Source organism: Dryobates pubescens, chromosome 4 (assembly GCF_014839835.1).
Source record: "Dryobates pubescens isolate bDryPub1 chromosome 4, bDryPub1.pri, whole genome shotgun sequence".
In the NCBI taxonomy this organism is placed as follows: Eukaryota; Metazoa; Chordata; class Aves; order Piciformes; family Picidae; genus Dryobates; species Dryobates pubescens.
The window spans coordinates 12,030,009-12,057,377 of NC_071615.1; the positions used below are offsets into that span (position 1 = coordinate 12,030,009).

The window sequence follows — 27,369 nt, forward strand, 5'->3', positions numbered from 1 at the left end:
TTTGTATTTATTTGTCAATTATTAGCAGCTACAAAAATTTTCTAAATTTGTTTCAACTGTGTGTACTTAGCTCTGAACAAGATTTCTGAAGCTTTTTAACATTCCTCTCAGTCTGATTTTTGTAGAATTTTGAATCATTTATGAAGTGTTGGCAGATAGTTGAAAAATACAGGAAACACCTACCTTTGGGCCAGTAAAAGACAATGAAAAATAAGACTTCAACTAATGGAAGGAAAAGCTAACAATACTGAACAGGTAGTAATTTGCTCAAAAGCATTGAATAATCAGTCAAATTCAGGAACATTAGCATTTGTGGAAACATAACTTGTTGACAAGTACAGGGTGGGTTTTTTTTTTTGCATTTCAGGCTCTTGCATATTCTTCCACTTTGCTGTCACTGGCTACAGCTTCTTAAACCCAGACACCAGTCTGCTAATGCAGACTTTCTTAGATGCATCAATTTCCACCCCAACACACCTCTGTTACCCTGATGCTGTTGCATATGAAAAGTTAACATAATTTCTAACTGTCAAATCATGGCCATGGATTGTTGCAGTGGGAGACCTCCTGCAAAGGAAAACAGGCCAAAATTTTCCATGTAAGTTGGGAATAAAAAGTTAAATTAAACTATTGCCTTCTCAGACGTGTTTACTAGTGGTCTGTTGAGCACAGGTTTTCCCTCTACATTTGGTTGGTTGTCAAGAAGTAGAAACAAAACAATTGTTGCAACTGCTTGTGGATGAGCTGTAGGCAGCTCTTTAGTAAGAGATGTTATGACAGATGAAGGAATGGGAGAAAAACTGTATACTATTAAAGGTTGTGGGGAAAAAAGAATTATTCAACTTAACTGCACTTAAATGCACATCCAATTCTGAATGGCATTTTCACTAAAATTTATACACTAATTGCTGTAACATCCACAGTTGTGTGTTAATTCAACTTTAATATTTTTTAAAAGCAAGTAAACATTACCTTTAGAAGGGAACTAAAACTTCTGTACTTCTTGTTAAACTTTGATCTTGGTACCTGCTTAGATGTTTCCTTATGGAAAAATACATCAGTAGAATTCCTGACAGTTTTCAATCTCAGTAACAGGAATATGGGTGGCAAGAACATGTGTTTAGTAAATTACTTTGGTTTCTGTCATTGTGTATGTAGGAAAAAAAACACCAAACAACTTGAACTTACAGTAGCATAATACTGTGATAAAATACTTGAAGTGATTGCCACACCTCTGATCAAATATGACATCATATGCTTGCAGAATATATATTCTGCATTCTATAGCTACCAGGAAAGCATTGATTTGTAAAAACTTCAGAATAGCCTCAATAACAGCACCGTACATTTATCTTGTTAAACCTCTGCCAAAACATGTACTCCTGATTACAGGGAATTTGATTCAGTGCTGAAATTGTGGAAGAGGGATATTTACCAGGCTACCAGTATTTAATGAACAGACAAGGAGTGGGAGTAACAATTAGGATAAATGACTGAGCTTGTTTCTGAGAGTCCTCTTATTCATAATAAACATTATTTTTGCTGCTTTATCATTTACTTCTCCAATGGCATAAAATTAGAAGGCATGTGTAACTCTTTGTATCAACTACATGAGAAACTTCTTGTATATCAATGGAAAGTAGCAATATTGCAGAATGTCGATATTAGTGGAGTTCAGATTTCTCTGCCAGTACTTGAGTAACTGTAACTTGACATGTAAAAACTTGCCCCTGGTTGTGCTGATCAATACTGAGAGAAAAGTTGTCAAGCATACTTTGAAGAAAGCTCAAGTGTGCCAGTTGGAACAGGCAGTTTGAAGGTTTGGGTAACCATCATTTTTAGGTATGCTAAATATTTATGACTGTATTTAAAGCTAATAAGAAATTAGCCTTAAGCTGCTTATCTTGTATGAAAATTGGATGTATGAGTAATAATTTGAAGGTAAGGTGTTGCTGCCAAATGAAGATTTACAGAAAGGCGTGGACCTTGAATATTTGTTTTCCAAATGCAGTTCATATAGATCTATTTCTGACATAGTTTGGTTTCTTATGCATTTTATGTTATTAGAGAGCTAGGAAGATTGTCCTCCTTGCCTCTATTGTTATGAACCAATTGGTTAACCTTTGCTGATTTGAAATTGTCTGTCTCTGCAGCATTTCGCTTGATGGAGACAGGAAGACAGTTTGACAGTGGAGGCTTCCTATGTCATATTAATTGTTGAAGCACTTTAGAACACTTGTCCCTTTTCTGTTCCTTTTTGCTCATAAATACATACTTTCTAGCAGATAATAAACTACTGCATGCATATCACATGCCTTGGAAATGACCCAAAAGATGTTGGGAAGAATAGCAGAACACCCAAAATAATGTGGAAAAGTATGAATCTATCAGGTCCATAGTATCTGTCATCCTTTTGTGCTTATTAAGGATATATGAATTAGGAGACGTAAATCTGAGTAGCTGTGCCTCTTATAAATAAATGCAAATTTTGCATTTTTACTTCTTAAACCAGGAAAAGAAGCAAAAACCATTCATTTTCATATCGGGAGAACTTGACCTAGACAGAACATGACTAGACTCAGGCAGGAGTTGTGTTATAGTGCTTAATTGTAATTAATTTATAATTATTTTTTTTATTCAATGCTGATGTGTGATGCTGTAAAGCATTTCTTTTTTGTGTCATTTTAATATTTTGAAATGTTTCAGATGTCATGTTCAAAATCAGTACATTTTCCAGCCTTAAAAGACCCCAGATGTTATATTCTTCAGTGAATATAGAAGGAGAAGTTTGCAGCTTCAGCATACTTGTCAGATAGTTTCAACCATCCAGTAGTTCGTTTAAAGATTAAGAATTCTGGACAAGCTCAGAAATAAGGTTGTGGACTCTGAAAGCCATCAACGTTTTATAATGAATCTCACTAGATGTTAAAATTTCAATCAGACCTCTGTATTTGTAGAGTTAAACTGCGCTCTTGCAGTAATGTTTAACTGGCAAAATTTACTGGTTATTAATATTAAGAATTTAAAAGCAAGGTCTAGAAACAGCCAAATTTTATACTCTGTGGGTTCAAGGTGACAGTTGTGAGCAGCCAATTAATCAGTTTTCATGATCTAGCACTAGCGAATACTGTCTTAAAAATTAACAGAGCCATAAATATAGATCATTCAACTGTGCATGTTACTGCAATAAGTGTATAAATTTTAGTGAAAATGCCATTTAGAATTGGATGTGCATTTAAGTGTAGTTAGGTTGAATAAATTGCTTTTTCCCCCCACTTTTTTTCTGGTATCTCACCATTTCACAAAACTGACAGACTTTCAGATAACTGCAATAAATAAGTGGTGACTACAATAAAGAGAAACAATAAATGTTGTGATGCAGGGGATTTAAAATTAAATAGCCATTTAGGTCTTTGTTTTCTCTTACGCTCTGAGGACAAAGATGCCTTGTGAGAATAGGGAAGTTCAGTTTTGTCATGCCCTGCGATATCATATGGGACTTGGCATGGTAAGTATAAAGTTAGGAAGACTTGATATTTCTACATAAGCTACTAAGTCATAGTGTGGAAGATACTTTCCATTTGATTTCCAGTAGGAGAGTATGGAGAGGTGGAGATCTAGTATTCTGCTGCATGAATGAAAAAAATGTTGAAAAAATAAAGGATTTATTCACTGGAATTTAGACGTGTTTCTGGAATACAAGGGGAATGCCAGGGGAAGTATAGGCTTGAGGTGAGGGGAAAGTTCTTCACAGAGAGAGTTGTTAGCCATTGGAATGGGCTGCCCAGGGAGGTGGTGGAGTCGCCATCCCTGGAGGTGTTCAAGAGGGGATTGGACGTGGCACTTGGTGCCATGGTCTAGTAGGCATGAGGTCTTGGGGGACAGGTTGGACTTGATGATCTTTGAGGTCTTTTCTAAGCTTGTTGATTCTATGATTTTATGATTTTTCACATGAAGGGTGATTTTAAATGCAGAACTCAGTTACTGGCACTTGAAGATTATAGAATTTATAAACTGAAAACTAGAGGAAGATTCATGTGTAAAGAGGAGCAGATATTTGGGATGGGAATAGGAATTTAAATAAAGTAAAATTAATGTAAATTCTATTGTAAAAAGAACAATGAAGGCAAAAATTCACTACTGTAGTATTTACCTATAAAAAGGAAATGAGTTAAAAAGTGAGAAAGCTGGTAAAAATAACACCTAAAAGGGGTAGCTAAGATGGTTTGCAGGCATAGTGGACACTTTAAAACTTGGGTATTGCTCAGAGGCAATACATAACCTATTTTAAGAAAGGAAAACCAAGGGAAGGATGGCTTACTAGTACAGTAAGGAAAGTTATTAGAAGTAAATAGATATAATTTTAAAAATATAAAAGAATTTAAGGTATTTCTAAAGAAAAACAGGGAAGTGTACACATTCTGGAGGAAAAAAAAAAGTAAAAATAGTGTTACAGGTCTCTAAGAACTTCCATAAACCATGAAATCTAATGGGTTTTTTTGTACATGCCAGGAAGAGGCCACTTGCTAAAGTGACAGAAATACTCAAGCTGAAGAGGAAGGTCTCAGAACATAAAATAGTAATGGAAAAATGCCTGTTTTAACATCTGTGTTCACCATGGTGGTGTTCTGGGGGTTTCCTGTTCTGGATTATTGTGGAGAAATAGCAGATTATCTATTGTGGAAGATCTTACTGAGCTAATAGAGGATAAATCTTCACATGCAGTTCACCAGGAATTCAAGGGCAAAATGGTTGAAAACTGCCTGATAAATAGCTTCTGACTTGGATACCAGAAGATTTTGAAGTAGATAGTGGGACAATTTTTGAAGGGTTTAGGGAGATCTAAACCCAAAATTGTTTGAAATCATTAGGAAAGTAATAGAAAACCAGAAAACTCTTATGCTGTGTATAATCTCTATCTTATCTGTGTGCAGTTCAAGTTGTCTCTAAAGAAGTGTATCAGAATGGGAAAGAGTGTGGGTGAAAAATGAAGCTTTTTCATTTGGAGAGCATATTAGAAATTCTTAGCCTGCAACAAAGACAGCTGAGAGGCGAACATGATAGCAGTCTTTCAAATCATGAAAGACATGGAGAGATTTTTAACTGTTTCAGAATGCAAATTGGAGCATCTATTGAAACTCTTAGCATGCAGTTTTAAAACAAGTGAGGGTGTTTTTCTCCACAACATTATGGGGGTAAAGCACGTCTTGCCACAGAGCTTGTGAATATTGAATGTTTCACAGACTGATTGGGGTTGGAAGGGACCTCTGGAGATCATCTTGTCCACCCACCCCGCTAGCGCAGATCCACTTAAATTAGGTGGTTTACTTGAGTGTAGAAAATAATTGGGCCAATTAAATTGAAGGAAAATAAATCCAGACACAAAGATTTCCTTTCTTAGGAGATCCCTGGATAATGGTATTGCAGAAGATACACAGCTTTTCTGGATAAGTATTACTCTTGTTTTTGTTCATATTTAAGTGTACTTGCTAAAATACATTTTGTAATTCACCAGAGAATTTTCTGAACCATTGAAATCAGTATGCTTTGTGATAAAAGTACAGTGGAAGCATCTTAGAGGTTGTGGCATAGGATTAAGATGAGTTGCCCATGTTTGTAATGTGCTGAGGTTGACTATTTTAGTCCTAAAATGGAAATAATAGGTATGATGAGGAAATCTATTTCCTTCCACTATTATTTATCTTTTGTGCATAGCAAATGCATTCTAACCTTCTCCTTTCTTCATACTTGCTCAGCTTTGTTTTGCTTCAGGTTTACATCTTGATTACTGTCTTGCTATGTGTTCATTCTGACAGATTACTAGTATAATTAATTTTGCACCTGAGTGGAAAGATTAATTAAGATGACCAGTTGATGTCCTTCTTATGAATCAACAAATCATAAGGATTAATCAGATGTTACTGAATGAAATTATCTGGGCTGTGACAGGAGCTCAGACTAGATTGTGATAACGTGGCAAGAACATTAGAACAATTACAGCTATCCACTTTGAAGCTTCAAAGATTTTACTCTCTTCCAAGTTTGTGATGGCTGTTAGTAAGTGGTAAACTGCTTAGTTATTAAGCATTACAGGACCTAGCCATATAGGAATAAACTAAGATATTTTACACAAAGTAACAGTTAAGAAAACCTAGTTCTTTAAGCAGACAGTTGAAATATTAGGCAGCTTTGTGAAATTAGGGTCATGCTGGCAAAAGTCTGCTCTTCTCTTATAAACATCCTGTCTTCTCTTGTTTACTGCTTGCCTTGTGATGGCTGCTATTTGTGATCTGTGTAGTTTGATGCCAATCTTTTTGGTGAAACTTTTTTGTGAGGGAGATGTTGCTCAGTCAGCCTACCATTAGAAAATATTCTCTTTTCTAGTGTATTCACAGGGATAAAAAGAGGATCCAGATCAGAATAAAAAAAATTCCTGTGTTTACATTTTTACCTCTAGGTGGTGGTGGTTAGTTGCAATTTCTTCAGTGCCTGTGAAGCAAGATGATTATGGCAATAATACTATTTTATCACATTTCTTAACTGTAGATTGTCTTTTTATTTTCTGTACACATATGAATTCCACTTTCCTGTGAAGTGTGCAGCAAATGCCATTAGTCATGCCTTTTATTGCTATAATTACCAGTGGCTGACACTTATGATAATGAAACCAAGATTTTGTGATTCTTAAAGTGATATAAATATTTGAATGGCTACTTGCAAATCTGCCTTGTTTGCAGAGCAGTAAACAAATAAGATTAATGATGAAGATGCTAATCAGGCATGACTGTTGTTACTTATTAAAGCACAAATTTTTGACTATAATCAAATAACCATTCTAGCAATTTTTTTTCTCTTTGGTCTGTATATTTGCATTTCTTTGACAATTACCTAATTAGGTTAGGAAAAACATGGGCATTTGAAAGAGAATGTGGTGAATGTTTTAAGTTGATCAGGGAATGAACCTAAGAGTAGTGCTTCCAACTTTCTTTAACATGATCTTAAAATACTGTTCTGTGTTTATATGTCATATGTTAAGGTATTTTCAGTAGTAGAAAACTAGTGTTGCTGTAGGGTGCAGCATGATAATTTGGGATGAACATGTGCAAAACTGTATTCAGCAGCTACAGATTTCAATGCTTTCCTCTTAAAAGACCGTGAATGAATATGGATAAATTGGAAGTGATAAGAATAATCCTAATGATTTTTAAGACAGTTTCAAACTATGCATCTCAAGAAGATTGGTTTGTAGACAAAATTTTAAAATGCCAAATGTGCCCAGGTGGCCAAGAAGGCCAATGGCATCCTGACATGCCTCAAGAATAGTGTGGCCAGCAGGAGCAGGGAAATCATTGTGCCCCTGTGCTCAGCACTGGTTAGGCCACACCTTGAGTACTGTGTCCAGTTCTGGGGCCCACAGTTTAAGAAGGACATTGAGACACTTGAACGTGTCCAGAGAAGGGCAACGAGGCTGGGGAGAGGCCTTGAGCACAGCCCTGTGAAGAGAGGCTGAGGGAGCTGGGATTGTTTAGCCTGGAGAAGAAGCTCAGGGCTCAGACCGTATTGCTGTCTACAACTACCTGAAGGGTAGTCACCATCCCTGGAGGTGTTCAAGAGGGGATTGGACATGGCACTTGGTGCCATGGTTTAGTCATGAGGCCTGCGGTGACACGTTGGACTTGATGATCTTTGAGGTCTCTTCCAACCTTGGCGATTCTATGTGATTTTGTGATAATTGTTCTCTGTTATTCCTGTTGTATGATCTGTATTTGATTGATGAAGAGAACTGTATGTCTTAGAGGTCTAGATTAGAATACATTTACCGTAACAGTTTTATATTCAGGATTTACTTTCCTTGATTTCCCAACTGAATTTGCATTAAGTGTCTTGAAATACCTTGGCTTGTGAATAGTGTTCCCTGTCGAGATAATACAGCTTTAAATGTGTACTACACTGTGAACTCTAATATGCCTCTCATGCTCTATTATATGATTGCCAATAAATTCAATAATGCACAGGGCTCCAAATGTTGCATTTGAATTTCTTACTGTCTAAAAGAAATCAATATCTATGTAGATAGAGAAACAGGAAGAAATTCTTTGGCAGTTTTAGCTAAGAAATTATGCTATGTTTTTTCAGTACTTAAAAATTTAAATTACAGTGTACTGGATTCCTTAATTAGTTAACTGTGGGTTAGAGCTTAACAGGTAATGCTGAACTGCATGATTCATTAAACCACATATGCAAAGATAAATTCTTAGTTAAATTAGGATTTCCATATTAAATAACGTGGTTAAAAATAGTTTAAGCTTTTTTGTCGTCCCTGTCCCTCATAGTGAGGCTGAAATGTGAATCTTGGGAGCATATACAAAATTTTAAACAATATGGTGGGTGAACTGAGAATAGGCAGGGAGAGAGGTTAGAGCTGGATGAGTAAAGACTATTTAATATAGGTTTTGCTGCATTAAATCAGTTTTATTGTAATTATGCAAAATACTTGCATTACATGTTTCCCTTAATTTTCCTTCAGAGGTATACTGAATTGTTAAAACAGATGGTCTCGTAGGTGTTTATTATCTTTATTCTGCCTTTATTTTCAAAATGAAAAAGAAATGTGAATACTTTTTGCAGTCTGTTACAGTCATCCTATCCTGAATTCTTGGTACCAAAACTAGTTGAATTTTTGTTTACCTATGCATGTTGGGGGCCAGCCTCTTCAACTTGATGACAAGTGATGGGAATAGGGGAAATGGTTACGAGCTGTCCTGGGGAGTTTCAGGCTGGATATCAGGAAGGTTTATCCAATATTGGAATCACCTGCCCAGGGCAGTGGTGGAGTCACCAACCCTGGGGGTGTTCAAGCAGCATGTGGACCTGGCCCTTAGGGACATGGTCTACTGTTGACTCTTCAGTGCTGGATTGAAGACTGGACTGGACGGTCTTGGAGGTCTCTTCCAACCAGATACTTTCTGTGATATGTAACTCACATAATACCCTGAATCTCTTGTATTCTTAGATGTGATCATTTTGGAGTGATAGTTTTTGGGTTTTGTCATAATTGTGAAACAAGATGGAGTACACTAGTAACAAAGAAATGGTCTTGTTATTCAATAGAACCTGATGATATTAGTATGTATGAATAGTTTCTACAGTGAAATACTACAGTTTGTCAGAAGTTGCATAGTATTTGCATGATAGATTGTATTTTGCTTCAAGACAGAATCCTCTTATAAATTTGACAAACTAGGTGTCTGTAGAGAGAAGAGGTCTTCTTTAAAAAGACCAAACCAAAGGAAGGTTGCATAAGCTGATTTGTGGGAGATGATATTTAACTTGGCTGCACTGGACTTCTGAAATGCCATGATTATGTAGTGAAATTTTTGGTTCTTTTCTGAGGACTTGATGAATCTAGAGAAGGACCATGTTAATGTTTCTGTGATCAGGAAAAGCTACAACTCAGTGTTGGAAATGGTCACATCAAACCCCAAATTTAATTTTTTTTTCTAGCACTCACAAAAATATAGTTGTTATTGCCCACTCCTTGTGGAATGGTTGCTGGTGCCACTTTTTTGCATAAGCTTTCTTCTGATAATTGCCTTACAACTTACTAAATTACCATTTTTTTTGTTGGAAAAGCAAGGCAGTGCAGTGGCATCAGCACTCTTCCAGCTTAATTTGTGGTGCAAAATGACTGAGAATATTAGCACACACATGCGAATGAATCAGCTACAAATTCTACAGAAGTAGCCATGGAATAGGTCACTCTGTGTCTTTGAGGCTTGACGCTTGCTTTGTAGTTTCTGATTTGCGCCGTTTCAACGTTCTTTTAAAACAGTGAGTTCATTTCTGTAGAGGAAGGGTTATTCTCTAGTAATGAGTGAAATCTCAGCTTTCTGTAAGTATATTTCACTTCTGCATGAAGTTTTCCTAGAGAATGTACTTAGCATGTAATTGGTAATATGCTAATGAAATAATTAAGTGGCAAACAAAAACAGAATCACAAAAACTACAGCTGTGTTAAATTGCATTTAACGTCCTGTACAAGCAGAAAGAATGAACTCTCTTTATTTTCCAAACAATAACATTTCTAGTTTATTTTTCAGTGTAATTTTTTTTAGAAAGTAAATTAAGTTTCATGCTTTGCATGAAATAATGTTTTGCACTTCTGATGCTACAAAGCTGATTTTCAAAGTTAAAAACCCATGTTCAGTACAGAGAAATAAATTTTATAGTGGTATTAAATTATTTTTTTTCCTTTGGTCGCTGGGTGGTAGAATATGTTGGAATAAATGCTAACAACAAGTGGTAGCAGAGTTGCCCCAGAGCCATGTTAAAATGAGCAAACTGTGTTTGTCTTGATTAATATAAAAGTAGGAGAGGGAGGACGAGAGAGAACAAGATAAACGATCTGTACAATAGCACACAGTCAGAGATGTATCTATGGATAAGTGATCCTGGAACTTAAGGTACCATTGCAGCATGAATGTGAAGATATTAAGCCATGAAGCTTTGAAGAGTGAAAGAGATACATTAGTTCAATGGTTTGTCTTTAAATCATTTCCTTCCATATTTGTGTTTTGCAGGTTTATGTTAGGATAAAGGATGATGAATGGAATGTTTATCGAAGATATGCGGAGTTCAGAAGCTTGCATCATAAATTGCAGAATAAATACCAACAAGTGAGGACTTTTAACTTTCCACCAAAAAAGGCCATTGGAAACAAGGTACTTAACTCAAAGTATCAGTATCCACACTCACGAAAAGAGAGGTGACTATCATTAATACATTTTACAGCTTCCAGACAGGTGATGATAAAAATTTATATGGAAATTATCAATAAAATCTGTAGGTCTTGTTGCTGGGCATAAAGTGCAGACATAATGTGGTTGTTCATTGCCTACTGTCAGAGTAAAGGAAAGTACTTCTGAGAGCTTTCCTGGTTTTGTTTTTCATATATTAGAAGATGATGCATTTAAAATTTCATTTTTAGTGGAAAATTTTGTAATAGAAACAATGTATTTTCTTCTTTGTTACATAACTAATTCTTTTTTGAAGTGGTGGAGTATCAGCCACTTCAATAAATTACAAAAGCCTTCTTTTAAGCTTTTTTTATTTTTTTTTTTTCCAAAATAGTCTTTCATCTTTAATTACTTTAAATAGTAATTGAATTACAGCTTCGGTTGCACAATTGATGCATAGAAAATTATCAGTTGAGCAACTCATTAAAGAATTTGCATCACTTACCCTTTCAGTGCTTTAGCTTTAGGCTAAAATTCTACCTTAATCATGTATAAACCTACAATCACTTTCTGTCATATCAGATCTCAGAAAAAGTATCTGTTCTTTACAGTAAGAAATGGGTGCCATCCATTGCACTCCTGAAAGAATCCCATAGTGAGGCATAAGCCAGTTATGTAGTTGGAAATGACCAGTGATTATACCTCTGGCTGCCTACTGTAAATAGCTTTCAAAGTGCTTTCCACAGCAGATTTGCATGAGCTTACTTCAGTTATCACACAAGCTTATTTCTACAGCACATTATAAAGTCACAGAATGGTAGGGGTTGGGAAGGGTCTCTAGAGATCTAGTCCAACCTCTGTGCTAGAGCAGTGTCACCTGGAGCAGGTTGCTCAGAATTGCATCCAGATGGGTTTTGAATATATCTAGGGGAGGACACTCCACAAGCCCTGTGGGGCAGCCTGTTCCAAGGCAGTGTCACCCTCAAAGTAAGTTAGTTTTCCCTCATGTTCAGATGCTAGATGCTAGTGGCATTGAAAGAGAGTTTTGTTGCACTTGATACCTCTCAATACCAGCACTAATCTCCAAGACAAGAGGACACCGTGTTCTACTCCACGATCTAGAACCACTGTTGCAATTCTAAAATACTATCCACTACTTTACCATGCAATATATTGGAGCTCTGAGGGGGGAACTTGACTAGTAGGGAGCAACATAGAAAAAATAATGGAGAACCATCAATTTGCATGCACAATTTTCCTGCTGCAATAGAAATCAGGGAGATTAGGATATATGTACATATATATATATATATATGTACCAAACCTTAACATTTCAAAGTATGGTTTTCTTGAAGTTTTGCCTTTTTATTGGCCTTAAGGTACTTTGGATCTTTAGAATTCATATTTCCATTAATACAGTCTTTGTGAGTGCTGCCTTCCTCTCAGGTTCCTGATGTCCAAAGGATTGGTTTTGTTCCGTGACCTAGAGTGTGCTGAGTTAATGTGAAGCTCATGAAGAGAAGCTTCATATGATCTTAATATTGATTGCAAAGGGACTCCACTATGCTTTTGCATAATAACACTACCTTAATTTTTCAAATTTAAGATGAGCCCTTGCAGGTAGCTTCTGATTCTTTGCTGGTGCTATGTTGTCATTTCACTACTTAAAACGTTGCTTGCATACTAACGTTTAAGCAATAACGTAGGAGTATTTACTGGACTTAATATTCTAACCTTTTAAATATTGCAGTGTCCTTAGAATCTCAGTTGCTACTTCCACACTGTCCAGAATGGGTCTTAGTAACTGAGTAAACATCTGATTAAGTATCCTCTTGCAAGGGTATTGTCCCAATAGAGGACATATCAAAATAGAAGTGGTTCTTTCCTTCCACAGAAGATGTGAATTCAGTGATTGTCCAAGTGTATAGAAATTGAATAAGGTAGCTTTTCACTGAATGCTGACTTGACTGCATGATATCCTTTGCTTTCCTTTAAAACATTGGATACCCTATATGGAAAGAATACACAGCACTTTCTGAGATTAGAAGAGAGTGACTTTGCAGTGACTCTTAACTGCATAGGAGGAACAATAGAGAAATCTAAAATAAGTTTACTTTTAGGAGATGAAGCATTTTTAGCCTGTGGAACTTCTGAAGTTCGTAAGCCATTTCTCTAGCCATAGCTTGTTTTGCGCCCAAATCTTAGTTCACATATCAGTGACCAGGCTAAGTTGTGTGGTTTTGTGTATGTGCGTACATGTATAGATATGTACACGCATGATGACATCTGAGACAGCATTTAGGACATATGTGAAGGTGGCTTCTGGAATGTATCTTGTAATCCTGTGTGATCTACTCACCAGCAACTTTACCCTTCACCCATACATGCCAGTAGAAATCCTGCCTTTGCACTGAGATGGCTATTTTATTTTTTTTCCTGCTGGCTTAGCTGCAATTTTTTATCAGTGTCTGGTCTGTTTGCCTGTTGCTGAAGATAGTGAAGAGTTTAAGGCAGTCTACAGGATAGCTTTTTTAGGATTAAAAGATACAAAAGGTAAAGGTTTTTTTGCAAATTGTGTTTTCTGATTATAATGTTTGTTTAACTGTTCATCAAGTAAAGAGTTGTCTGTGTTTATATATGTGAAGTAATTTGAACCCATTCAAATTAGAATTGTAATATTTTTTCTCTTGAGGATTTCATATTATGCCCTTGATGTTATATCTCCTTACATTTTGGGCCAGCAGGACTTGTCTTTTCAGAGGAAAGTACCCTTTTAAAGCTTCTTTTCAGATGATGGAGGTACTAAACTCCCCTTGGAAAGGGATAAAAGGAGAAGGAGCATGAGAGGAATAAGTGTGGTGGGTTTTTTTTATGGAAACCCTCTTCTGAGTTCTGGAGAAAGCAGCAAGTGAAAAGGCTGCAAGGCTTTTCATCATGCTTAGGTCAAGGAGGCTTAGAAGTCAGAAGTACAGATATATGTGCTTTTGTACCTTATCGGGTGCAGTGGCTTGTAGAAACTATCCTTTTATCAGAGTAGTTTGTCAAAGTCATACTGTTATAAGGAGCTATGACTTAGCAGAGAAGAAAACAAAACTTCTGGCTAATTCCTTTGGGGCAGTGGGCTAAATAATATTTCTTAGTACTAAGCTTTGATAACCAATGTCTTCAAGTAGAATTAGTAGAAAATTATGACTCTGATGTTTCAGAATTGGAATACATTATTAAAGGAGAAAAGCTTTGGAAATATAAATCCTTAAATTCTATGTTAAAAATTGGAAGTATGCTTTGGTTAGGAAATATGTGGACATGTCACTTCAGGACATGGTTTAATGGCCATGGGGATCTTAGGTTGACAGTTGGACTCAATGATCTTAGAGGTCTTTTCCAACTGAAACAATTCTGTGATTTTGGATGATGCAATATAGATGTTTTAATTCTATACTCGATTGTCTTTACTAGTACTTAACTAGTTTATTGAGTTATTTTCATACACTATTTTGCAAATAGGTCACCTAAGTTCTACACAGATATAAAATAATACAAATAGAAAATAGTAAATAATTTCACACTTGGCATACTTACTAAGATTGCTAGTCATAGCATGCCTCTTTTCTGACACTGTGACACTATTGCCTGCACACTAAGAGCAACTACAGAGTATTTCAGATTTTGAATCCTGATCCTCTGGGTTTTCTACTGGAAAAGACTGCAGTTGATGTTTTATGCATACAGCACTTGAAAAAGAGCATTCAGTTCTTCATTTCCATTTTTTTTTGTCATATTGCTATCTAAGAGAAGAGAAATAAGTCAGTAGGAAATGGTTGGCTTTTATATGACAAATACTTTTCAGCAAACACTTCATCTTCAAGTTCTGTGGTATGAAATGTCTTGAGTTACCTGAAACTCAGCATGAAGGTTAAAGCCAGCACAGTGCAGAGCAGTATCACATTTTCAGTGGTTTAATTTAAAAGGCAACTGTTCACCAACTCCTACTTCTCCATCTCTTTCAGAATGTCTCACTGAATGAAAGTGTTCCTTTGGTGCCCAAGTGTGATTTTTTTGGTGAAAATAGTGAATTGAGTCTCTTTCTTTACAAGTTATCAAAAAGTTGATGTTAATGGGTGGTGAAGTTTAGGAAGAAGCAACCCAGACTATACAGGGTCTACAAAACAAAATTTTGCCTGTCAAGGTGTTTTTATTTTTGCTGTCTTGCAATCTTGCGGTTAAGAAAAGGAATTTATCACCAAAAAAATATTGAAGCTAGAGCCCGTAGAAACAGCTCAGATGGTGTTGCTTTACATCATGACATTAAGGGGGGGAAAAAAAAGAAAGTCATGTAATTTACATGCTGCTTGGACAACTGCTAGATAAAAATATTGCAGTTTTATAACAACTCATGCGTCATTTAGGTATTCTAGTAGTCTCCCAGTATAAAAGGAAAATACAAAAATAATTTTCTAACTTTATTTCTTATTGTGATAGTGATGCTAAATTGCCAAGTTACTTGGATCCCTTTCAGAGATATCTTAGCAGGGACACCTGATTACAGAAGTAAAACTAAAATCTCCTTTCTCTGAAATTTAAGTTTTATTCACATTCTTCTGCCTTTCCTGCACCTATCAATATAGTTGATTCCCCCCCCAACATATTGCTGGAAGGGGTGTTTAAAGATCATCTTGTCCAAACCCCCTGCAGTGAGCAGAAAGATCTTTAACTAGATAGATCAGGTCACTCAGATCCCCATCCAATCTGTTGCCATGGATGGGGCATCTCCCACCTCTCTAGGCAGCTTGTGCCAGTATTTCACCACCCTCACTGTAAACAAATTCTTCTTTGTATCTAGTCTAAATATTTCCTCTTAGTTTAAACCCATCACCCTTTGGCCTATCACAACAGGCCCTGCTACAAAGACTTCATAGCAGAGGTGCTCCAGCCATCACCCATTCCAACAGGTCCACATCTTTCATGTACTGGGGGACTCCAGTTGGACACAGGGCTGCAGATGAGGTCTCACCAGAGCAGAGGGACAAAATTGCCTCACTCCACCTACTGCAATGCTTCTTTTGAGGCAGCATAGAATATGGTTGGCCTTTTGAGCTGTGAGTGCACATAGCTAGCTCATGTCCAACTTTTCATCCACCAGTATCACCAAGTCCTCTGCAGGACTGCTTTGCATCCTGTCATCCCTCAGCCTGTGCTTGATACTGGGGTCTGCCCCAGCCCATGTGCAGGACCTTGCACTTGGCCTCGGTGAATCAAGGTTTATGAGGGCCCACTTCTTGAACTTGTCCAGGTTCCTCTGGCTGGCATGCTTTCTCTCCAGCTTGTTAACTACACCACACACCTTGGCATCATCTGCAGGCTTGTGGAGGGTGCCTCGATCCCACTGTCTGTGTCAGTGATATTGGCAAATTCTAACCTTACTTGCTCTCCAGGAATGTTTGGCCATTGATTGTACTCAACATGTTCAGTCTAAAACCTGGCAAGAACTAAATATTGAATACTTGAGATCATGTGAAACACTGAAGATGCTTCCTGCATGAAAGAGCTGATTTTCTTCATTGTCCTATGTGAAGTACCTTTATATGAAAGCACTATAAATAACAGGCACTTGATACTGATATTCCTCATTCAGTCAGTTTTTATTTTAGAAAACAGAATTGTTGTATCTCCTTTAGATGTCTTAGATGTTGGTGTGTCTCAGCAGACTACATAAGACTGCTGTAATGTTAGCCAGATCTGTCCAGAACAAGCTTAGCTAGGAGAGTGGTACCTGGGCTATTCTGTGTCTTCCCATAACCATCCTCTCAGCAATTCTGTGGCAGTCTGCACCCATCTGTATTCTCTTAGCATCCCCTCTCCTGACTTGCTGAAACTAGCCAAAAAGAGAGAAGTGGCCTAAGTTCTACTTGAAGGATTTTCTTGGGAAGGGAAAATATTTACTGAAATGTAGTAGAGAAACTGTCATTACTGAACTTTAAAGGGGTTTTTGACAGCAATGGCTTTCACTTGCTGAGGGGTTAGAAGAGAAATTGTAGGTCTTTGTTAACCTGTTTGTGAGTTTGGCTCTTTGCTATGGGTTCAGTGTTTTCTGGTTTTTGAAAATTTTTTTTTTAGGGAAGCATATATGTATACATATATGTATAAGCTTGTACACTGTGAGCTCTGTGTGTGTCACATTTGTAAAGGCTGGAGTTTGTTGGGTTAGATTTACAGTCTGTTTTTATTGCTCTTTAGGGTATTTTGCAAACCTGGTAAGAAAGAAAACTGCAGTGTTGGGGGAAGCACTGAACTGAGACACATTTTAACTAATATTTTTGATGGTTATTGCTGTAATATAGGCTACTGAAAAACTGCTTCTCAATTTAATGAATTGTTTCCCAGAATCTCCTGAATAAAAACATTAAGTAGACTGATTATACTTGGTCTGGGGAGAAAAAAATTCCCTGTTAAATAGCCAAGCAAAAGACGAGCTCTAGGGGTCTCTCTATAGGCTGCAGTTCTCTGCTGATACTTTTTGATTCCTGCATTTGATTCCTGACCAGTTGGCAAATTGACATATGATTGGCATTTATGTCTTTAAATTATGAACTGTGTAGATGACACTTATTTTGTTAGCATAACATTGAAAATTGAGCTCTGTTTCTAACATGGGCATTAAACACAACACTGAAAAGAGATCAGTTTTAGTTTTATTCTCAGAATTTCTTTGAAGCTGTTGAGAGAGGTTTGAGAAAGTTTAGCCTTTTGGGTAGATGATACTGCTAGCTTGAAAATGCCAGGTATCTTAGGGAATATACTAGGTTCCAGGATTCTGTCTATGCCTCAGCCAATTTAGAGAAGTACAAGACATAGTTTGAGATTTATTCTGTGAGTGAAGAATTTATCAAAATGAGATTGTGTGTTCTGATTGGGCCTAGGTGCTACACACTTTGATGTATGTGTTAGTACATTGGTGCTGGACTTGATTGGAGGATGCTATACAACAACATTGTACTCTAAGAAAGCACAGACAAAACCTTAGTATTAGTATAAACCTTAGTAGCTATAATGCTACCCTCTTACTCAAAAGAAAAGGCAAGACTTTTTTCAAAAATTAGCATTTGTGAGCCATAGACTGATCTTGTAGCTCTTCTGGTGACCTGAAAAGGTTGGCACAGCTGCTGAGCTGCCATTTCTTTACTGAACAGCCAAGCAACACTACGTGCTACTGCAGGAGATGAAGTGCCTGAAGTCTCAAAAAATTAGAAGTGATAATGAAAATGTTGTAATTATCCACATAATTTTTTTTGCTAGATTGAGGGCATTGACAAGCCCACAGTGCGCCCTTAGCACGTCATCTGCTGGATGGTTTTCAGTAATGCCTGTTTTAAATTGTGTAAAAGTATTACTTTGTGGTATCACTGAAATGATGGAAATGCATCATCCATTTTAGTAGAGAAACACACAGCAATAATTCCCATTTTATAGTAAATTCCCCTTTAAAGAAAGATTTCATTTCAAGGCATGACAGTGCCTTGATTCCTTCTCTGTATTTTATTCTCTTAATTCCGGTTTGTTCCACTGAACAGTAAGTGTAGAAATTTACAGACTATTACAGTGGGCAGTTTCATGTGTAGTATGCCCTTATTCTGTTGCATAGCACTAGCTGATTCTGCCATACAGAAACTGGCAGTAGAAGTGGGATGGAAAATTTAACATTGTGTAGGTTCATTAATTTCAAAATTGGTTTTGTATAATACAGTAGTGTTTGGTATATTGAGTGTTGGAAGCTGTGCCTCTGTAAAACTGTTCCCTGATGGTGATAGTTACTGAATGTCAGGTGTGTTCAAGACATATTTTATTGTGGCCTTTCCAAAGATGTCAATTAGCCTGTAGAAATTAATACTTGCCTCAGCAATTGAATGGTTAGTTAGCTTCCATTTCAGCTTCTCCTTTCCATCTTCATTTTGAGATTAATGATTTGGTATCTTGTAAACAGAAGAAAAAGGATATAATTTTGCTAAGACTGAGTGACCAAGATGGTGAAAAATATTAGGCTACACTGGAATAACCTGAGTTTATTTCTTCATTTGCACCTTCATCTTTGAATGAATGTGATGTTGTCTTTACTTAGGGTAAGATTCATTGTGTACTATCAGAGGCTGTTACAGCTCTTACTGAAGTTCTAAAGCTCTATTTCCTTTTATTTTAATTGATCTGGATTGAGTCCTGAGTTGTTCTGTTGTTTGATTTGTTTTTCCCTTTTCCTTCAGTACTAACAATAGGAAGTTAGTTATTAAATGATAAATAATGGTTAGAACGTCAGATGCAGTGCATTTTATGTTGAGTGTAACAGCACCAAATACAGAATATAAAAGTGTTTTATCTGACCCTAAGTCATGGCAGGTAACCATGGCAATCTTACCATTTCCAGCAGCTTGTGAAAAATATTTGAAACATCTTAAGTGAGCTGCCCCATTAATAATGAAGAATATCAGGTGTTTTGCCATCTGTTACATACTAACAGTGTATAGGAAAGACCAGCAGTTGTGTGAAACAATTTAAACTGCAAGTTGGAATGAAGTTAGACTTGTAATGAAAACCTGCAAAACAGCAAACAGGAGAATGATACATCAGAGACTGCTTTTTAGTTTTATAGCTTAACATCATCATCTGTTGAGATTCCCATGATGTGTTCTCAGACTAAAATAATTTGACAAAATATTTTGAGAGACATTAATTTCAGGTTAAAAATAGTTTCCTAGCTGTGTTTTGATGCTTCTGCAGTCTGATGCACTTTTGCATGCTACCGGAAGTTTTGTGGCCTCTTAATCACAATCTTTCCCTTTAATTTTTGCTTGTAAATAAAAGTATCATTTAGGAGCTGGGTTAAAAAAATGTGAACTAGATTTCAGTTGTAGATGTTTGTGTCCAATGAAAAGAGGCAAAGAGTTAGCTTTTTATCATTTGAGGTTGAAAAAGTTGGCCTGGTTTTGAACCAGTTGCATTTTTCTATTAACAATTATTTACTGTTTTGTGACAAAACTCTATTACTGCAACAATGTGGTGGTAACAACTGTGTGGCCAACCTGCTGCTGCAAAATTGCACATTTAATGATGAAGTATAGACCTAGAGCTGAATCATTTTGACCTTGGCTTATATTACTTCTGTCAGGATGGTGGGCCTTAGTACATGCCTCCTGAGTTTCATGGTAGAGCCTTCAGTGTTTTAGAGATCAAATTTATATCAGGCTAGAAAAACATTCAATTAACTGCTTTCAGGCTGAGGTTAGTTTTTCAGGTTTTCTGTATTTTGCTTGAGTAAATTAAGAAAAATAGCTATATTAGAGGCACTAATTTGATCAGCTGTAAACAGCAAAAAGCATATTTTTGCAGTCTTAATTAGAAAATTACTTTGTGCCATTGTTGTCTGTAGTTAATGAGATTCTGTACAATAACATTGGGGATAGAAAGTAGCTACAGTCAGCATTTTGTTGCCTCTGAAGGAAGATGTGCTTAAATACATGTGTAGTACAGAAGTCATGCTAAAAAAAAAGAAGTTTCTGCTTAAGGTCAAATTTGAACATGATTGCAGTGATTTCATTCAAAATTGGTGTTGTGGAGGATTTGTGACCAAAACCCTTAAGAACTGAAAAACTTAATGAGTGTGGTTCTTTTAAATGTGGGTGTTTTCTAGGGATTTTGAAAACATGATTGATAGAAGTGATGAAAGTAGAATCAAGGAGTGTAATGGGGGTGAGGCCAGTCCTTTGGAATGGCTCTAAGCTGAGGCTGTGGCTGCACTGGGAGCAGACTTGTAAAGGAAAGCAATGCTTCTCCTTCCTTCATTATATGCAGGAGAGAATAACTCCATAACTGGGTCTCACATACTAAACATCACTATTACTCATGTGGTTAAAGCTTTCAGAAACAATGTTGTTCCACACAAAACTTCTTCTCCTAGACCTCCAATGTGTTACACTTTTATTTCTTCTGCCTCACATAGTTGCTGGTGGCTAATCAGGGTTCCTACCAGTGTGTTGATGTGATGCTTTAAATCATGGGAAGACAAGGCTGTCCTTTGAGCTAGTAAAAAAAAAGCTATGAAAGAACTCAATGAGAAAAAGAAAAGTAATAACATGTAAGTTAGTCAATAAATTACTATTGCACTACACTTCTCTTTATTAGTTGCATTTAATTTTATTTTAATGTTATGTGCTGCCACATATTAAAATTTTGACTTTAACGTTTCCCAACAGTGTGTGTAGACTTCTGTGCCACACATTTGTCCAGACTTAGTCTGTGCAGCGGGGCATGGAGCAAACTGTTGCTCTGTTTTGTGTAGTAGCTGTACTCAGTTGTGGAGTACTGGATGAATGACTGCAGAGTGGATTGCATGAAGTGTCAGCAATGCAGCTTCGTTTTTAAACCAAGTATCAGTTTCCAAGAGTTTTCAGACTTCATTTCTTCATTTATCAGTAGATCAGTTAATACCAGAAGAGCTTGCTACACAATTTGTATGTGTAGCTGTATGCTGCTGAAAACCAATGTGACTGATAAAATAGCCCAACAGGTAGCAAACCATATAATGCAAAGTTTAAATTCTCAGATTGATTTTAACTATTACACCTATTAATATAAAACTGGAATGTGAATCATAAAAAATGAGGCTATTTTACAGGATTAGTTGCCAATATTTGCACATCTCTCTTAATTTTGGTTGATTTTCTTTTTTTAATTCTGTAAATTTAAGTTGCTCCTTTAAGAAATGCCATTCAGAATCTCTCTCAGTTTCTTATGTCTTCTAAAAACATTGTTGTTCCTTGGAACTTTTCCTAATGAGAGATAAGAACTGAGCACTTCCTCTATGCCATGCTTATGCACTGCCATTCTAAGACTGTAGTATTTTATGGAGATCTGCTATTAGGAAAATAGTTCTTGTCCTTAGACATTCTGCCAAGAAGAGAGTTCAGCATCCTGTTGGTGGATATTTTTGCGAGACAAATATTTTATCAGGTTGTGGGATTTTTCCCTTTATCTCTAGGAAGGACAGAGTCAAGGCTTTTTTTTCCATACTGCCAACATATTTCTATAGACTTAGTAAACATAGCTCATCAAAACATCATATTTTATGCTTATTAAGAACATTTTGTTATGTTACAGAATTGGAAAATATATTCTCTTTGCATTTATATTTTCCTTTCCATTTTTAGGATGCAAAGTTTGTAGAAGAGCGACGCAAGCAGCTACAAAATTACCTAAGGAATGTAATGAACAAAATTATTCAGACCGTGCCAGAATTCACAGCCAATCCCAAAAAAGAGACTCTTATTCAGCTGATGCCCTTTTTTGTGTAAGTATCTGTCAAGTAGTCAAGAAAATACGAAGGCTTTTTAAATCACAATTTTACTTAAAATACAATGCTGGCATCTGCAAAATGTTTGGTTTTAAATAGAAGGATCCTTTTCAAAGTACAAGTGCTTTTGTTATATTTAAATGAATATATGACGTGGAGTAATTTTTGTTTATTTCAATGGTGACTTTGCAAAAAAAAAAAGTGAATTTGTGAAGCTTTGAAAAATATCAAAGTGACCTCAATATCTGCATCCATACAAACTTTTCAAGCATCAGGTGGTCTGGAATAATATTATTTGGTCTTTTTCAGTTTAGTTTTGCTTTTGTGGTTTGTATTTTTTGTTTTCAGTATATTTCTAGGCTGAGGGTAGGCCACTATTATAGCACTTTTTAATCAAATTAAGAAGTCAACTGTGGAAATCTGTCAAGCTGTGGAAATCCTTCTAGCTGAATTTTATAATCTACTGACCCGTGTTCTGATTTCAGTAATGTTAATGTTGAATTCTTGTCCAGAAACAGTATAAAACAGTCATCTGTTAGGAAGCTCAAAAGCCTTTGATATGCAGTCATACAAGGGATATAATCTCTTAAAATCTTTCCATTTTGGTGTTCACATCATTCTTTGCCAATTGTGAGATTTAGATCTATTTAAGAAGTACTACTAATGAAAATTAGATTTTGAAGGTTAACTTGCTTCTTTGACGAATAATTTTTCAGTGTATTATTTTTTCAGTACTACACTTGCACAAATGATGTATAGATTGAATATGTTTAGAGTAAGTCATTTGCTGTCCACAAACCCTCTGCACAGGAATTGTGCATCTATGCCTGTGAATCCGGGAACAGATTAATTTGCAGAATGGGGGCCAATTTAAAGTTTCAGTAGAAGCATTCATACTTAGCTGTACTATTTGCATGGCCTTATGCAGAGTTTCCAATTTTCAGATTGAAACTTAACTTCAAGAAAGCTATATTTGTTAGAATATGTAATAGGGAAATGGAAGAATGCCAAGATGTATTTTGTGGCTTTTATGTTTTCTTATTTCTTCTGGAACTGAAAAAGTAAAAGTCCATCTTGATGATGATGATATAAATGGTAAAATGGTGTTTGCAGGGACAAACATCTTATGTCTCTTAACCTTTTCTCCTTAAGAACCTCTTTAGTAGAATTTGACTAAGGGCTCTGAAGTTTGAATTGGTTTCAAGTACTTCCAGTTGTGGCTTTTTGTTAAGTTATTTTAAAGAATTTGTCTTCACATTGTGCTTCATTTTATTTTTTAAAGAAAATAGGGACAAATACAAAATACACTTGCGTTTGAGTTTTCAACTAAAATAATTTTTGCTCTTCCTGTCCAATTATATTTTATTTTAAGATGGTTAAGTATAGCTCTGTGAAGTAGTGAACTAATAATTTCTTGTCAATTTCATTTCATTGCTTGCTGCTTTAAATGTAGAGTAGGAAAATAAATTCTGAACAGTGTGCTATTTAAGGTCCCATCTTTTCATTGGCTTGTTTAAATGATTATTCAGAGTTCCACACCGACAAGCAGTAATGCAGAGTAACATCTGTTAAGTCAAGGCTAGCGAGTTTTTACTCCTCAAGTAGTTTGCTTATGAAAGAAATTCAATTTCAAGCTTTGTGGGGTATAAGATATTTTAATAAATTATGGTTATGGTTTTCAGCTTTACACTGAGTTGCTTTGTAATTATCATTACTTCAGCAGTACAAGTGGTCATAAAGATAGCAATGCAGTTAATATTAAAATGTGACAAAAATGGGCAACATCTTCAACCACAACTAGTAGATTAGGAAATACTGTGGATGCTCTAGTTAGAAATACTAATCGATGGAAAGCATTCATAGTAGCAGTTTGTAACTTGAACTGTAGTGCAGTGTTTACATGCTTCAACCAAAATGGTTTTGTTTTTGCCAACACGGTTTGTCAACAATTTGTAAACACCACTATGATGCACTGCATCTATGCTGACCTCCTTTGGGTGTAGCTATGCAATGAGCTGCAAAAAGACTATTTTTAGAGGGTTTTTGCGTTTGTCAGTTTCATCTTTCTGAACACGTTGCATGAAGCAATGGACTGTAGTGGACTCGAGAATATGTTTTGATATCTGGACACAATGGCAAAAAGTTTTGTTTGTGTATGTATCTCTGAATTACTCCCTTGGAGCTTCTTCTCAAGTAATAAATATATCAGCAGTTTCTCTTAGCAAGAGAAGATAGTTCTCCATGGGAATATTAGTGGGATTCTGGAAAAGGTAGGCTGTGGAGCAAAATAAATATATACCTCACCTGCAGCAGACAAAGTAGGGTTTTAATGCATTTTTCTACTGAGATATCAAACTCTGCCTCTGCAGCTAGAGCAGCAGTATTAAATTAGTATAAAGAACCTTCAGACAATGACGGAAGGAGCACATTTTAGAAAGTATCATCATTGCTAGGTTATCATTTGAATTAGATGTCCTTTATTTTCTGAGTGTCGTGACCTGGACCTGTTGGTGAGTAAGAAAAAGCATCTAAAATAAAAATGCATTTCAGTTCTACTTCCTATTGCCAACTTCTCCAGTATTGTTCTGCCTTAGTGGGTTTTGAGCTTCATCAAAATGTCGTGAACATGCTGGACTCTAAAGTGTTTATTACATGAATCTGTTGTAAACTTTATACTGTACCTGCAGTTCTTCTATTCTGATATTTTAATAATATTTTAATAATACTTTAATATAAAGCATGTCAAGTAGCTATATAATAATTCTGAACTATTTAATTTGGTTTTTATAGCACTAATGTGTTAATAGTTGCTGATTATATGTTTCTTAATGAAAGAGTTAACAGTTACTAAACATTAAGAGTTTAGTCATGGGACTGTGCTCCAGAGCGTAGTGATACCTTGGAGTCTAGGAGAAAGAATTGCAATCTTAATATGCATAAAAAGCCTCTGGGGTATTAAATTTAGGAAGCAATTGCTTCCTAGGCAAAAAAAAAAAAAAAAAAAAAAAAAAGAAGAAATTATTTGGTGTTAAAGAGTTTCTTCTCAGTGCAAAATTAAATGGACACACTTCAGTGTGAAAATTAAAAATCCCATAAAGGTTGTGGCTGATTAGGCATCCTATGGATAGAAATTGCAGGGTCAATTTTAATTAATCACTTTTAAAATCTGGTTTAAATCCTAGAATATGATTATGGTGAACAGAAAATGAGATTAACCTCTTCAAGACTGAACCCACAGCATATTAAATGCTGGAAGGAATATTGCCTAAAAGGTTGTTCCTTTGTGGATTTCTCCCTGTCAAATGCAATGAATTCATACAGTCAGGCACAAATTTGATGAGGCAAAACAAGATCTGTGTGAAATAGCCTGCCACTGTTAAACAGAAATAATTTTCTTTTGAAATTTGGATACAGTTAACAGTTTGCAGTAAAATAATGTGAATCAGTTTGCTAGCATTTCTTTTCATTATTTTATGAAATACTAGTGGTTAATCACGGAAATGGAATTTGTTTTGATACCTTATGCTGTGAAGTGTGATTAATGTTGTATTCTTTCTGTTGTAGTCTCTATCATTTGTAATCTCTTTGTATATATTTTTTAAATTTATTTTTATTTTAATGCTGCATTATCTCAGTCACAGGTTTGGTCAAATACTTTCCTTTATAATCCATTTTGCTGTCTTAATGTGAAAAAGAGATTCTGTCTCTGTTCATTTTCCTATGTACATGACAAATAACAAATTCTTTGTAATAATAAAATTGACATGACAATTTAAACTTTCCAGTCCATGCAGTGCAAACCCTAAATCAAGAATTGGCACTGCTGAATTGGATTACTCCCATCTGCTAGCTGGTGAAGGCCTCTCTCTTAATACTTATTAAATTACCATTGATTTGCATACACAATTGGTACATTACAGATAAATAAAACATGATATTACACATACACTTAGGTTTTAATCACATACTGATCTATCAAAAAAAAAATCACACATATTAGCTCTTTGTAAATACGCATTTAAGAACAAGAGCAAAAGCATCACAGTTCTTAGGACCATATAATTGTTTCATTCAACATGAATCATCTTTTACATACATCATTCATGTATGTGAAAAGCTAAAACCTGTGAAAAGTTGTGAAATGAAACACTAAAAAGTTGTGACGTTCCATTTTTCTGTGTCTGTTGTCTTTATATAAAATGGCCTCATAATAGGTGTAAACTGAAATGCAAGAAAAAAGGAAAATACTTTTTACTGTTAGGGCAATAGAACATTCCAACAGGTTGCCCATCACTCTGTCCTTAGAGATGTTAAAGACCTGACAGGACACAATCCTGTGCAACCTTGTGCAAGTGGAATTGGCTAAGTATTCTCCAGAGGTGCCTTCCAACTTAAAATAGTCTATAAATCTATGATTGCCCAAGATCACAACCTGCAACTTTACCTCAAATTGTGTTTTACATAAACCCCACGCAAAGAAGTGTCAGCTAACTGTACAGCTGGTCAAACACATGTTATGTGTGAACAAAATGCAATGATATTCAAATAAGAGTACTGCCACTTATTGACTCTTTTGCTTTGGAAATGCAAATGTTTGGATTAAAATATATGCATGGATGATACAACCAGAATTTTGTGGATATTTTCACAGATGACTGTGCTGAGGTTTTTTTCATCTCGTTTTCCAGGCCGCAGCTACGTGTTACAACAGTTTCTAGATAATGATTAATTATATGTTCTGCTGAGCTGCAGAGCTGGACATTTGTTCTCTTGTGGTAGCTGCTCAAACATATGTTTTAAAGAAAGCAGAGAATCTGCTCAGTAAATTGTCAGGAAAAAGGCTAGAGCAGGTTCTCAGAAACTGTTGTCTGTGGGATGTGTTTGAACACCAGAGTAATCATCAGTTCTCTGTGGTGATTAGAGGGTTGTAATGTTCAAAAAATATGTTGTCTTCATTTCACCACATAACATTACTGACAACATATTTGAGAGCAAAAGTTGTGTTCTTAGGGTATTTGTGTCAGTTGTCTTTGAATCACCAAGTTAAAAGGTAGTCAGTTATGTCACTGTTTGTACTTCTCTTTTTCTGAATGCTTCTTGCTTCCTGGAAGATAAAGTTATGGGAAGTGCAACAGAGAGATACAGGTCCACCTGACAGGCAGATTTCAGTACCACTCAGTCAGCCACTCAAAAAGAAATACTGCCCTTGAAATGTTCCTCTAAGATATCTTTAGTACTGAACAGCATGTAAAGCCCTGTATCTGCTTTTGGTCTCATTCAATTTGCAGTCTGTGG

At 36.0% G+C, this 27,369-nt stretch overlaps 1 protein-coding gene across 1 annotated transcript in view; it reads left to right on the plus strand.

Moving 5' to 3' along the window:
* Positions 1-27,369, plus strand: part of SNX29 (sorting nexin 29) — a 93,136-nt gene that overhangs the window by 45,159 nt on the left and 20,608 nt on the right. Inside the window, exons 20-21 of the mRNA XM_054180725.1 lie at positions 10,581-10,721; positions 21,932-22,071. Of these exons, the coding sequence (XP_054036700.1) occupies positions 10,581-10,721; positions 21,932-22,071 (281 nt within the window). The remainder of the gene's footprint in view (positions 1-10,580; positions 10,722-21,931; positions 22,072-27,369) is intronic.